The sequence below is a fragment of the Rissa tridactyla genome, chromosome 5 (genome assembly GCF_028500815.1).
Source record: "Rissa tridactyla isolate bRisTri1 chromosome 5, bRisTri1.patW.cur.20221130, whole genome shotgun sequence".
NCBI classification, from domain to species: Eukaryota; Metazoa; Chordata; class Aves; order Charadriiformes; family Laridae; genus Rissa; species Rissa tridactyla.
Genome location: NC_071470.1, coordinates 77,458,434 through 77,472,612, shown reverse-complemented (window position 1 = coordinate 77,472,612; position 14,179 = coordinate 77,458,434). Strand labels below are relative to the sequence as shown.

General features: G+C 44.5%; 1 protein-coding gene across 22 annotated transcripts in view; it reads left to right on the top strand.

Annotated features, from left to right (window-relative positions):
• Positions 1 to 14,179, top strand: part of ANK2 (ankyrin 2) — a 239,340-nt gene that overhangs the window by 189,944 nt on the left and 35,217 nt on the right. For 21 of the 22 annotated variants that reach the window (XM_054204194.1, XM_054204193.1, XM_054204189.1 and 18 more), the window contains 6 exons: positions 2,176 to 2,400; positions 5,247 to 5,401; positions 6,372 to 6,583; positions 7,999 to 8,203; positions 8,862 to 8,958; positions 13,249 to 13,477. In XM_054204194.1, the coding sequence (XP_054060169.1) occupies positions 2,176 to 2,400; positions 5,247 to 5,401; positions 6,372 to 6,583; positions 7,999 to 8,203; positions 8,862 to 8,958; positions 13,249 to 13,477 (1,123 nt within the window). Of the gene's footprint in view, positions 1 to 2,175; positions 2,401 to 3,933; positions 4,033 to 5,246; positions 5,402 to 6,371; positions 6,584 to 7,998; positions 8,204 to 8,861; positions 8,959 to 13,248; positions 13,478 to 14,179 lie in introns of all 22 variants that reach the window. The other variant, XM_054204198.1, reaches the window with a different exon arrangement.

Here is a 14,179-nt window from a genome sequence, read left to right as displayed (position 1 = left end):
TATTTGATTTGGGCCTTTTGTACGTGTGTATTCTTCTGGCAGTTAACAGTGGTTTTGGCACTGCTGAGACACAAAAGGGGACATAAGCGAAGGCGAACGTAAGACAGACGGATGACCTAGCACTGATATTTCAGTGATGGGCAGCGATGGAGACAAACCAGTGGTTAAAGTACACAATCTGGAGCATTACGTCAATAAGGAAGACAATCGAATCCTCAAAATTGTATTCGTGACAGCTTACACGATGAGAAATGCGAATGCTAATCTGATGCAGCAGGAGCGCTCATTAGCGTCTGGTAATTGAGGGGGTAGCGCTTCTGTTGCTCATAGTGTCAGCGTCAAAATGTGAAAGTTCTTCCAGCGCTCAGTGTTATAACGCGCCCGTTATAAGAGAGACTTGGGCCGATGCTCTGAAACGTCATTCAGAACCACTTTGATAACACTACTTTGTGCAGTTAAAGGAAAATTGCAATGCAGACGGTAGAGCGTTGTTGCAACAATTGAGCGTTTAGTATCTCTTAAGCTCTTCTTTCATCTGTGCTCTAAAATGTATAAAGTATGTATTTTATGGAGGAAGCTCCCATTTTTTTTTCTAAATTAATCCCCAGCGAATCGAAAAGCTGTAAAATGTTTTCATGTTCTTTTTTTCCCCCCTTGTTTAAAACCACAGAAACACCAACCTCTAAAGGAATGAGATAATGGTTGTACTGCCCAGAGTTTTACACTAAACAAAACCTAGAGGTATATGAATGGCAGTAGAATAGGAGACTGCATGTGTGAGAAAGACTGGCATCCGTGGTGCATGGTGTGCTTCTGACCGGCGCTTGTGGCTCCTCTCCATCATCCATTTCTCCGACTTTGCACGGCGTGTTGAGTGTTGTGTTCTTAACAGCATGTGGAATTCCTCGTAGCTGTGTGGACAATGAGTGGATGCAGTGTTGGTTGCGCAGAACGGTCAAGGGGGACGGTGGAACCCCCCGCCCCGGGTTTGTTACTCGTGTTATAAGGGCTTCTCTCTATTGCAGGTCCTTCAGTAGCATTTCTGCGACTCCCCATGTGATGATTCTGTTTTAGTGGCTAGAAGTAGGCCTGATACCGTTCTGGCTCATCTACTGTTATTTTCACTTCCAACAACCTGACATTCCCATCCCACATCAGGCATGATCCGAAGTCATAAACCAGTAAAAAACAAAAATTAAAAAAGTTAAAAAATGGAAGTACTTCTACACCTTTCCCAAGAATGTCCCCGATCTTTATAACAAACCTATCAAAATCTACCTGTTGGTTACCTATGGAACTATAAGAAGTTCAGCATAAAAGAAATTCCATGAAATGTTTTTCTCCCTTCTAAAGAAAAAGAAATAAATGAGATAATTTGCCGTGTGCTAGAAGAGGGCTCCCTGTAGGTGGCTCGCTGTAGGTTTCCCACGGGGACGTTGTATTGCCGTGCAAAGTAACAGAGAAAAACAAAAATCCATCAATAAACCTTTGAGACAGTGACCTATGGTCATCTCACCAAAATCCAAATTTGGCTTAAAAAAATGAAGACGTGTTGGGCTTTTTGTATAAATAGGTGCTAGCTCCACTGGTGCATTACAAATTGCGTCCCCGCACTCCAGAAAGAAATTTGTTTCTTGTTAGAAATTACAGTTTACCAAATAACTAGAAAATGATATAGGTAACCTAAAAAAAACCAACCCAACCCAACAACCCTTCCAATCAGAATTGGCTTGAAATTCTCGAGTCATAAATAATTTTCTTCGATGAGATGTATTTGCTCGTAAAGTACTTAAAGAATGCCAACTTTACAATAATAAATGCTCGCAGGTACAGAGTAGTGCTCTTTGCACTTGGCTTTGTCTCCAATAGGTACATCTACGCGGGCTCACATGAATTAGCGACTGCTGGTATTTTTACCCGCAGCAGCACCGAAAAATAAGACTTGCCGTGAAGAACTCTTAGATAGCGGTTGTCAGTTTAATTAATAAGTGATCTGAGCATGATTTGGTGCTTCACAATGGGAGAAAGGCTTTTTCCAATTGTACATCTTGAGAAAGAGCTATATTTGCATACGTCGTTTGTTAACGTAAGCGGAACATAACCAAAGGAGTTTTGACGTGGTTCGTATCTAATTTTTTTCTTTCCCTTCCCCCCGCCCCCTCCCTGATTTTTCAGCTTCCTAGTTAGCTTCATGGTGGATGCTCGCGGGGGCGCCATGAGAGGTTGCAGACATAACGGCCTACGAATCATTATCCCGCCGCGGAAATGCACGGCTCCCACGCGAGTGACTTGCCGGCTGGTGAAACGCCACCGCCTGGCCACCATGCCTCCCATGGTGGAAGGCGAAGGGCTGGCCAGCCGTCTGATTGAAGTCGGACCTTCTGGTGCTCAGTTTCTTGGGTAAGGGGTGCCCGTAGGGCCTAAAGGAAAAATGTCCGGTCCGTTTTTGCCTCTCTTTGCGAGTTGCACTGAAATGGTTCCTTTCTCGAGGCTTGAACAGAAAGCGAGGTGTTTGTAACGTGTGGTGACAGGCTGGTCAGGCCAGATACGAATCAGTTGTTAGTTAACAATTCACACAGCTTTTACGCCTTTTCCTTTGAAAAACGGGCGTTTTAACCGCTAGAGATAAGGTTAACGTGCTTCCTTGGACGTAATTATTACACAGCGTTGTGGTATTATGGTGGGAAAAGAGCCCTCGGGAGCCAGGAAAGGCGGTTCATGCTCTATTGAAATAACCTACCTCTGAGGCGTGAATCGCACAGCACTGATCTAAAACCCGAACGGAAAGCCCGCTGCAAATACAACACAAGTTACGGCGGCTTATTTTAGAGACTTGTGTTGTGTTACCAGCAATTTGGCCTAGCAGGGAAGCACAGCGCCTTTGATTTTTCTGGGGTTGAAATGGCTAAATTAAGCAATAGGACAACCCTGGAATGTCTTGGCCGTTTCTTTTGTCCCGTGCTGCAAAACCCATGGAAAGATCAGATTTGTGGCTGCTGCTGAGCTTGTTTTAGCAGTTTTCAGCTGAAAGCAGCAGTTATCCACATTTTTTCTTTTTTTTTTTCATTTGTTTTACCAACTGTTCTCCCTGTCAACTGTGGCATCCAAAAGTGGATGATCGAAGGAACCCCTTCTATTACAATAAATAGCTTAATTTGGAAACTGTAAACAGCAATAGTCTAAATCCATTTCAAAACAAATCAGTTGCTTTAAAATCCGTTTATAACGGGCAATCATCGGAGCCACTATCTTCGTTAGTGCTCTTTGCAAAAGTTTGAGCTTAGGGAGAGGAAAAAAGTCGATTGGTAGTTTTGAACTGCCAGCGTGAAAGGAGAACATCCCCCGGACACGGTTTGGCTCTTTCGCTGTTTGCTGTAATCTGGTAAAAAAGCAAGACGCAGTTCTGAAAAAAAAAAAAAAAAAAGAACTCTAAAGAGCGCAAGAGATATCGTGCCGTCACGTTCGGTCTTGCCATTATCTTTTGTCACACACAAACGGACCTTAAGCGTTTTCTTTTTAATGGTTTCTCTATCTAAGGAGAACGTCTCACCTGAAAGACCAGGCCATAGCACAGGTTTAGTCATGCTCAGCACTTTGTGGCCTTCCTGCAAGTGTTTCACTAGGTGTTGTGCTGGCGGTAAAATCAGAAAATGACTGTTTGCAGAGATGCATTCTAAGGCCCGAATCCTGTCCCCATTGCGTTGGCTGCCAACGCTCCCCTTCCCTTCCCATAAGCAAGAAAAGAGCCTGAATTAACGCAACCAACTTTCCCGATTTGGGTCACCAAATTGTCTACCGCTAGGACGGAACCTTATTCAGTGTACAGCCTAATTCCACTCTGTGGACCAGACAGTGGCGCTGGCCTTCCGGCACAAAAAGTACATAAAAGTTTATTTATGTTCTTTCTTTCACTGCTGCTTTGGATGTACTCAGTAAACTTCATCTGCCTACGGCTCCTCCCCCACTTAATGAGGGAGAAAGCTTGGTCAGCCGAATCCTTCAGCTGGGGCCTCCTGGGACCAAATTCCTTGGGTAGGAGAGACTTGAAACAAATTGATGGATGCTGACCTCCCCGTTCTTCTCCTCCTCCTGCAATATGATTTTTTTATGTCATTATGCCCATGATACTGTCCCTCTCTATCATTTGAAATTTTGTATACCTAACCCTTGGTGGACCATTTCTCAACCCGTGTGGTCTGTGGTTTTGTTTTGGTGGTATGTTTGTATCTTTTTTCTTCGAGTACTGTGGCCTTCATTTTTGTTTTGGCATGAAATCTTCCTAGTGATGTGCTTGGTGTCTGTAGCAAAGCAACCTGGATTGGGACAAAAAAAAAAAAAAAAAAAAAAAAAAGAATCTACTGTAAATTTTAAGATGTCTTTTGTGTCGAGGAATGAATAATCAATGAGTTATACGTTGGATGTCACCAGTCTAATGGAACACGTGACGTTTACTATGTACATGGTAAACTGAGTCCTCTGATTAGAGAAGTGTATCTACAAATCTATTTGTATTTGCTCTCTTGTTTCTAAGAGTGTGTATGTATATGTGCATATAAATATAGATATATTATATGTACACATATGTGTTGTATGTGTGTATATATATATATATGGACTGATACATATATTGACATCTGCTTGTAAGGCAACAAGGCAAATTCTTATCTCCTATACGGAAATAGAAACCCAGCCGATCTCCTCAGACCTCCTTTATCTCTCCCAGAGTGTAAATCAGGAATAAATTCATTGGAATACGTAGAATTAGCGGTGAAGTGAAATTGGCGCAGGACACCATTGCAATGAAATTATTCTGATTTGCGCTAGTATAAGTGAGATCAGAATTTGTCCCGCTCTTCGTATACGTTACAGTAGATTCTCTTTGAAATGAAGTTGCACAGGTTAACCCAGACAGTAGTGACACCCAAAACCAGCATGATTTTTTTTTTTTTTTTAATGAAGTTGCGAAACAATTATCAAATTTCTAGCTAAGCACTTGTTACCTCACCAAATACCATTCACACTGTGGAACGAGGTGAATGCACTTTCTAATCTGTCCTTCGGCATTTACTGGGTCCCTGTAAAAATCGCGTACGTGTTAGTGACCTACTAGTTTAGGATTGTGCCAAAATATTCCAGCGCAACAGGTAGAATTCCAGGTCACTTTGTAGCAGACGGAATAGAGTTGCTGTTAATCCTGTTTCTTCCTCTCTCCCGTGTGCGTTTAACGCGCTGTGTTGCTGTGCCAGGCCTGTGATTGTGGAGATCCCCCATTTTGCTGCTCTGCGTGGGAAAGAGAGAGAGCTGGTGATCCTGCGCAGCGAGAACGGGGACAGCTGGAAGGAGCATTTCTGCGAATACACCGAGGATGAGCTGAACGAAATCTTGAATGGGATGGACGAAGGTATCCGGTGTGGCTTTGGGGGTTTTTTTATTCCTCTCCTGCATTGCTTCTCTCGCTGGGTCATGGCTTTTTACCATTTATTCGATTTCGCACCTCGTGTTTGGTCCGCCCTCCAATTTTTTGGCACTGCGTTCTCCAGATGCTTCATTTCAGTCGCGCTGGAGCGTAATCACGTTCTCAGCACAGGAGCCAGCAGAAGCACCGGGTACTTGTGCAACTAGCGGGGCAAAACAACATCTACCGTCACAAACTTGAGAATAGATGCTAGACTTCTGTTTTCCACTGCTCCTTTGCAGAGTGTTAAACAAAAAGCTTCCATGGCAAACATCCTTCCAAAACAAGGCAATTATCGTACTAATCCTATCCGAGGAGCTGCATGTGTGGGAGGAGATGTCAGTGATGGGTACTCTTGTTTTCTGAGAGAACAGAATGGCCTTGGGCTGTCTACGATCGGCAGAGTTTGTTATTAATTTTGATGGCTTTTAAAAAAAAAAAAAAAAAACAAAACAAAAAAACAAAAAACACACAACAACAAAAAAAAAGCAAAAGTGAACGAGCCAACTCACAACTCGCATACTTAAAGCTGAACTCCTACTTTGACGCTGTTTTGATTTGAAGCTTAGTTTCCTCGACGCTGCTCCGGGCCGTAGCGTAAACATGGGAAGCAGAAAGGGGCTTGGGCCGATCCCTTCGCTTGTTCACCTGCTGATTCTGGGGATGCTGTCAACACGGTCTCAGTTTGCTGTCTTAAGCTCCCTTCAGTTAGTTGTTCTGTCTGTCCCTTTCTTGATTGCTCTGTTTTAGCTGAACTTAAAATACTGGGGTATGTTTCTTCTTCCCCTTTGATTTCTAGACAAAATACTTCTGTAAATCGCGGTTAAACGGTGAAAAGCGTGAACGCGTTTTGAAGGTTCACAATGTTGTTCCTACGAAATCCCTGTCTTCTGACCGTCTTCTCTTCCGGCCCCAGTGCTCGACACGCCAGAGGAGCTCGAGAAGAAACGGATCTGCCGCATCATCACCCGAGATTTCCCGCAGTATTTCGCGGTGGTTTCCCGCATCAAACAGGACAGCAACCTCATCGGACCGGAGGGAGGGGTGCTGAGCAGCACGGTGGTGCCCCAAGTGCAGGCGGTCTTCCCAGAGGGGGCTCTAACCAAACGGATTCGTGTTGGCCTCCAGGTACAATGAAACAACTACAAGGCTTATCTTTCTTTTTTTTTCCTTTTTTTTTTTTTTTTTTTTTAAAGTGCAAAAGCACCTTCTTTGAATGAAGCACCAACATATTCAGCTTGTCGTATTGTATGCCGTTGTCTAGGATGCTTGGGGTAATAATAATTAAGAAAAAAAAAAAAAATCCATGCAAAAGTCAAAGCAAGTGGTCAAGCTTTGGGTGTTCCAGTTAATTCAGATTCCTGTCTGTTAACTGCCTGTATCATCTTGGGGAAAGCACCTAATTTTGGTGGTGATGATGATATCAGTGTAAGGCATAGAACAATTTCTTAAATACTTCTAATCATAGAATCGTAGAATTGTCAGGGTCAGAAGGGACCTTAAAGATCATCTAGTTCCAACCCCCCTGCCGTGGGCAGGGACACCTCCCACTAGATGAGGTTGCTCAGAGCCCCGTCCAGCCTGGCCTTAAAAACTTCCAGGGATGGGGCTTCCACCACCTCTCTGGGCAACCTGTTACAGTGTCTCACCACCCTCATGGTGAAGAACTTCTTCCTAACGTCCAGTCTGAATCGTCCCATCTCTAGTTTTAATCCATTCCCTCTAGTCCTACCATTACCCGACATCCTAAAAAGTCCCTCGCCAGCTTTCTTGTAGGCCCCCTTAAGACAGTGGTAGGCCACTGTAAGGTCTCCTCGGAGCCTTCTTTTCTCCAGACTGAACAACCCCAGCTCTCTCAGCCTGTCCTCACAGGAGAGGTGCTCCAGCCCTCTGATCATCCTTGTGGCCCTTCTCTAGACACGTTCCGGCACGTCCATATCTCTCTTGTAGTAGGGGCTCCAGAATTGGACGCAGTACTCCAGGTGGGGTCTCACGAGAGTGGAGTAGAGGGGGAGAATCACCTCCCTCGACCTGCTGGCCGCGCTTCTCCCGATGCAGCCCAGGATACGATTGGCTTTCTGGGCTGCAAGTGCGCACTGACGGCTCGTGTTGAGCGTCTCGTCCACCAGCACCCCCAAGTCCTTTTCTTCAGGGCTGCTCTCACGCCAGTCACTGCCCAGCCTATAGCGGTGCTCGGGGTTGCCCCGACCCACGCATCAGAGCGGTACAAATAATAACTAGGTCAAAGGGACGGAAAAAAGTGACAAGGGAATCATTTGCTACTGGTTAAGTGAATGAAATTAATGCTGTAAAGCACCAAGAAAGGGGAGACAGGAAGAGGAGGAAGGCGTGGGAAAGTTGAACAAGGGAGGTCTCCCCTTCTCACTGGCAGCCAGTTCTGCCGTCTGCAGATTTTCATGGGAAACCGCGCCGTTTAGTGTGAAAACTTAAGGATTGCGTGGCGGCGTACAGCCCCAGTTCCTTACGTACTCATCAAACCGTTTTCAAGTAACCGTGCTGTTACTGTCTTTTGCTTTGGAAAGGCTCAACCTATGCATACTGAGCTTATAAAGAAGATTTTAGGCAACAAGGCTACCTTCAGTCCTATAGTCACGCTGGAGCCCAGGAGGAGGAAGTTCCATAAACCCATCACCATGACCATTCCCGTCCCCAAGGCCTCCAGCGACGGGCTCATGAATGGTTACGGAGGCGATACACCCACCCTACGGTTACTGTGCAGCATAACAGGTAGGATGCGCACGCTCGGAACTTTTTACGTGCCTCTTGAAATTCTCAGTCATGGTGGGCTTGAATACGTTAAACTGATTGTACACACGGAAAGCCTGGTTGAAAACCTGACTGGGATGAGGGGCCGTGGAAATAAACTACTTTCCCAGCAATTACTTTATAGCAGAAATAACACGTGTTGCTTGGACTAACAAGAGAGGTGTAATATAATCATAGACTTCGGGTTTGGGGTTTTTTTTTGCATGATCCTTACAGCTTGTTTCTTGAGAACCAGCTTACCTCTGCCGAGAGTAAGTGTAGTACAGACATAACGTCGCCGTGTGCCTCAGAGGAAAAGATGGGGGGCAAACACTTTATACTCACTCTGACGCCAAAGCGATTAGCATCTCATTCAGTCTCAGTTACGCCATCGTGAGAAAACCATTTGGGCGCTTTGTTTTCTCAGGGGAAACACATACAGTCCTACTAGCGTTAAGGGGAATAACGTTGGACCTAAGGCACGTCTGGGATTATTATCGGTTTCGTGGCGGTTAAAAACTCAGAAGAATTGAAAACGTTTCTTAGGAGCAAGAAAGTTGCAGGCTTGGTTTTTCAATTAATTAATTTTTAATTGAGACTTGGTTTTAATTTTTCTTTTTTTAAATCTCTATCATTTCAGGAGGAACCACCCCTGCCCAGTGGGAAGACATCACCGGAACAACACCGCTGACGTTCGTTAATGAATGTGTTTCCTTCACAACGAACGTGTCTGCCAGGTACCTCTACAACCAAACGGGAGTTTTACAGTGTTATTTTTCAAGCGCGTGCCTTTCTTCCACAAATACTTCCCTTAAACTATTTTAGTTTGTACAGTAGAAGGACTTGAAGCCCCGAGAGGTGTCGTACGAGAGCTGTAAGCGCTGCAGACCTTAACCGGCTGCGCAAAGAACTTGATGTTCTCGGCGTTTTTCTCTCGGCCGTTAGTTCTTTGCAGTCAGCACCCGCTGTGATCCCAGAAATGAATTAACGACACACTCCTCTTTCTGAAATAGTAATCCGAGGGGCAGTTCAATTTTTCAGGGAGTTGGAAAAAAAAATCTGGCTTCGTTTTGAATACCCCTTCTCTCCCAGATGCAGAAAGATGCAAATTTCCATGGAAACAGAAATCCCTCATTTGGGCAGCTCAGTAGACGTCTTGTAAAAGATGTTACTTCCAGAATATCCAACAAATGAGAAATCACACGGAAAAAAAAAGCCTGTAGGTGTTCCAAACTGTGATCTAAAAGCAGCTCTTCCAACCATCTGTTCTTGTGACGAGGTTCAACTGCTGTCTTCCTGAAAACAGAATTTCATGTTAAAAATCGTAAGACACATATATATAAATATGTGTCCATTTGAGTTTGCATTCTGCCCATGATTTATATCACAGAATTGCTCAAAAACCTCTCCTTCTCTGTAACAGGAGATGCAGTCCATGACCTGGAAAGTATTAAATTTAGGGTGTTTAGTCCGGCAAAGAGTTGCAAAAATCTTGGATAATTTGCCCCTGAAAAAAAATCAATTAATGTCCTTCGGTGCAAACGTTCAGTGTCCGGAGCAGTTATTACTATTACATTAGGTTTGCTATTTAATGAAATAATTTATTCAGTGTTAAAAATGCGTTCGGCTCTTGCAGTCCAATTGACGGTATAACTTTAACATTAGGTGAAATAGGGGGTTATTTTTCTATACTTCCTCAGTTTAGAAAGGGCTTTCCTCCCATTAAGTTGGATGCTTTGCACACGTGTGTTTCGTCAATTCATAGAATCATAGAATCATTTTCTTTTCAGTTCAGCTAAACGTTTTTTCTTGAAGAGCGGTGACCACAAGAGGGAGATCTGGAAGCGTGTTTTAGCTCTTCGGCTGGATAAATTAAGGATGAATTTAAGAACCGGGGGTGGAGAACTAGATGCAAAGTTTGAGATGTCAAAGCTCCTAAAATCGTGAAGTCCCCAGCAGGGCCGGACGTGGCATGCAGCCGGAATGAGGGTGGCATTTTATGGAACTACAATCCATATTAGTAGCGCGTGTTTCCAAATCTGTCATTAAAATTGATTACCGTTGCTAACGATATAGGCGGGGTCCCGTGTAGAGATTTTAGTGGCTTCTACCTCTTCTTTTTAACCTAAATGAACGTTCAACAGGCTGTTTTAACCCGAACATGGTTTTAAATGCTGTTGAAGTTAGAAAATGGGATTTTTCATGTATTTACAGGCAGAGGATGAATTACCTTCTTTGCTGAAGGACGAGCTAGCTGGTCTAAAAGTGCATTTACCCTTGTGCCGTGCTGAGAATCAGCTGGTTCCTGACTGTTATTCACGCTAACTTGTTTATGTCTAGTTAAATCATTAATCACGCAGAACAATTTACCCATTCATAAGACATAAGTCCAAAATGAGTATGGGAGAGGGATACGTCTGTCTAAAATACGCGTGAATTCAACTGCAGGTTTCGAGGCATTCCGTTTCCCGAGCTGCAGCTTTTTTAAAAATTGAATATCCGTTTGCGCTTTTTTTTCGCCCCTGGTGCGTGACAGCAAATCGTTTGAGCATATGGTGATTTCTGAGGGGCTGGAGCCGCTCCGGTTTGAGTCCGGCATCGCATGCTTCTCCCACGCGTGGAAAGGAAAGTCTCAGTCTGCAGAGCCTTTACGTACCAAACGTGCTTGCTTTCAAATGTCATCAGCCCGGTTTTTAACCAGGCTGTTTGTCAAATGCTCTAAAGATAAGCACGGCATGAAATTCGCTGTTATTCAACTGCAGATGAGTAAGACCAGAGAAATCGCACTTGAAAGGTGCGCTTTGTGAGTTATAATACCGTGTAATCTACAGTAAGTAATAAGCCCCCTGCAGGTTATATCGTCTTTGGAGGTGTCTTTGACCTCTCGGGACTTTTGTCTCCATCCTACGGGTGTCAAACTCAAGCGTGCTTTCCACCCACATGGTGAATTTTCTTTAAAAGAAAAGCCAACAGCCCCACAGAGAAACTAAAAGAAGTGACGTCTGAGAAAGAAGGCAATACCTGCTGCTCCTTGCACAACGCTTGGTGCGTTTCTGCTGTGGAATTCCAGGGGTAGAAGGAAAATTATTTCAAGTGAGAGTCGTCATCGTTGCGAAATAACAATTCGGTTCCCTTGAGAAAGGTGTAAGGGAATTCTGCAAATTTTTATTACTGGGAAACGTCGGGCATGGCCCAAAGAAATGGGTAAAGAACCTGTAGTTTTCAGTAAAAAGGAGGATCATTTTTGGCCCAAGAGGACCTGTTCTGGAAGGTGAAGTTCTAGACCTGAGTTGCACCATCCCTGGTACGTCTCGAGTAACCGTGTGGGTTTGATACAGTTTGAGGTGGTTTGTTCCAGTCCCCATGCTCTAGCGAGACTTGGTAAGAGGCAGGCGTTCATTTGTAGTAATTATGTTAGTGAAACCAGACAACTTAGGACCTTACCCTGTAATCTTCAAGTATTTCTGTGTCATGGTGGTACCCGAATGGGATAGAAGCGGCAGCTCCTGGCTTCACACCGTGCAGAGGAAGTAATTTATTCCGGTAATATTTGCATGTTGCTTTGAGCGTCTTTCTATTCGACGTGCGGCACGCGGGTCACGGACTGGGAACCACTGGTGTGGAAGATTCAGCGTACGCGTTAGAAAGATGCGGTCAGTAAAACGGCAACGTTAGAAACCACGCCGAAGAGCGAGTCGGTGGCGATCGCAGCCTCTGCGAGGCCAAGGTGGCAGGAAGCAGATGCGGACACATCAGCTTTCAGCGCCTTTAAAATACAATATGGCTCATATATAGAAATATACGTATCATTGGTCCTCAGTATGCATCAAAAAAACTTACGTCGCGGTTTGGGTCGGACTGGCCACTGAGACAAGCGACAGATGCTCTCCCCCAACTCAAACCACGACAACTTACTGCAAAATCAAAGTTAAAAGTCCTTGAATAAATTTACATGAAAATACTTTCTGATTTTTGCATGCAGTGCGACACAGTGGACAAAATCGTTTCAGTGGACAAAATCGTTTACATTCACCTTGAAGACCCTCGGATTTTGATATCGTGCGTAAGGAATGTACTGCTAACCTTTAAGCTAGATGGTAGAAAAAAAACCAAGTGGTTTTGGGCAAGGCAGCTTTACGTTTCGGCTGTTAGAGGTGGAGCTCCAAGAACAGACCGGAAGATGAACAACACGTGCCAAAAGCCGTTTCAGTCTCCTCTTCCTCATCGATAAAATTCAGGAAACGTTCACAGCATCCCTGGCACGTCAGGAGTTTGCAGACAGCCCGCTAACACCCCAGCGTGGCGCACTGATGTCTGAGCAAACAGGATATCGTACGATGCCTGGGAGGATTTCTGGGGGCTAAAAAGAAAAGGATGAAACTGCCCAAATTTAGTCGTAACCTGGAAGAGAAATTATGCCTATGACCAGATAGGAGCCATTTTAGGAAGGTTTGTAGGAGACATTGCTCTTTTCTGCATCTTCGGGTGTTTAGCAGCAACCAGCGGTCAAAAAGAACCCGTGTTTCTCTAGGTGAAAGGCAGACATTGCAGAGTCCCGGTTAAGGGGAAATCTGAGCTCTGCACTCCCAGTACACCCTTCTCTACTTAGAGTCTGCACAGAAATCAAATATAAGGACACGGGATAAACAAGAACAAATTCCCAGACCTTTTGGGCGGCTCTAGAGGGAATGGTGATAAGGTCAATCGCCATTTCAAACGTCATCAGAACCTGTTGGAAGTGATGGAAAAGAAAGACCGCTGAAATTTATTTCAGGGAACGTTTGATCACGTATTCTCGCTGCAAGGAATCACTTCAGATGAAAACAAAGTTTAGGCCACAGCCTGGTGGTACCGTGAGCATTTTTGGGCTGTTCTTCCCAAATGGTAACGAGTTTTTTTGCTTTATTCTGCCTTGTCATACACAATTGGTGTGGTTTCCAGCTAACGCTGCCAAGACGGCAAAACGGATTATTTTCTTGCTTTAATCCTTCTGTGCTAATCGCACAACCCTTCATTTTCTTTTGCAGGTTTTGGTTGATAGACTGTCGACAGACGCAAGAATCTGTTACTTTTGCTTCCCAAGTGTACAGAGAGATTATCTGTGTCCCCTACATGGCCAAATTTGTGGTGTTTGCCAAATCGCACGATCCCATCGAAGCACGGTTAAGGTGTTTTTGCATGACCGATGACAAGGTGGATAAAACTCTAGAACAACAAGAAAACTTTGCGGAGGTTGCCAGAAGCAGGGATGTAGAGGTACCGTACAAGAATCTTAAACAGTTTTCTCCATTTTCAGATGCCTGTTTTTAAGCAAATATTTAGTGCCTTCTATCTGCCGCAAGCACTGAAAAATAATAGCGCCGACAGATGCTGCCCTGACACATCGTCGTGCATCATGATAAGGTGCAAACTTTGCATTTTGTTTGATGCAAGGGAAAAGTAGCTGTCAGATACGAGTGACGAAATCCTATTCCCAATGGGCAATGGCCAATCTCTTAGTTGACAGGGCTGCTGGGCACATTAGCTATCATTATCGGTGACCGCATTTGGGTCTTCCTGGAGCAGCCTACCGAGGTGGAAGGCCATTGCGTGCTTCTAAGTACAACTGGGCTGATTTTGTGCTAGGAAATCGGGTAATAAAAAGAAGCTGGGGGTTACCATTTAGCGGGCAGGTTCTTTGTCCTCCTTTTTCGCTGGTGGCAGGGTCAGCATTTCTTTAATTCAGCTTCAGAACTAGGGCAGCTGCTGCCAACTAAATATTACAAAATCTCTTTGAGAGGGCGAGTTATGCAAGCAGGAGACACTGCCCATGGGTTTTATTAAACAAAATGCCACAGTTTGTAAGAATTTTGCTTAGCTCGAACGGGTCTTCAGGTGCGCCGCAAGGCGAAAGGCTTAAGTCACTCAGCAGCGAGCCGAGAGGTAGCGGATAGGTGTTGTAAATGGACTTTTCCCTCA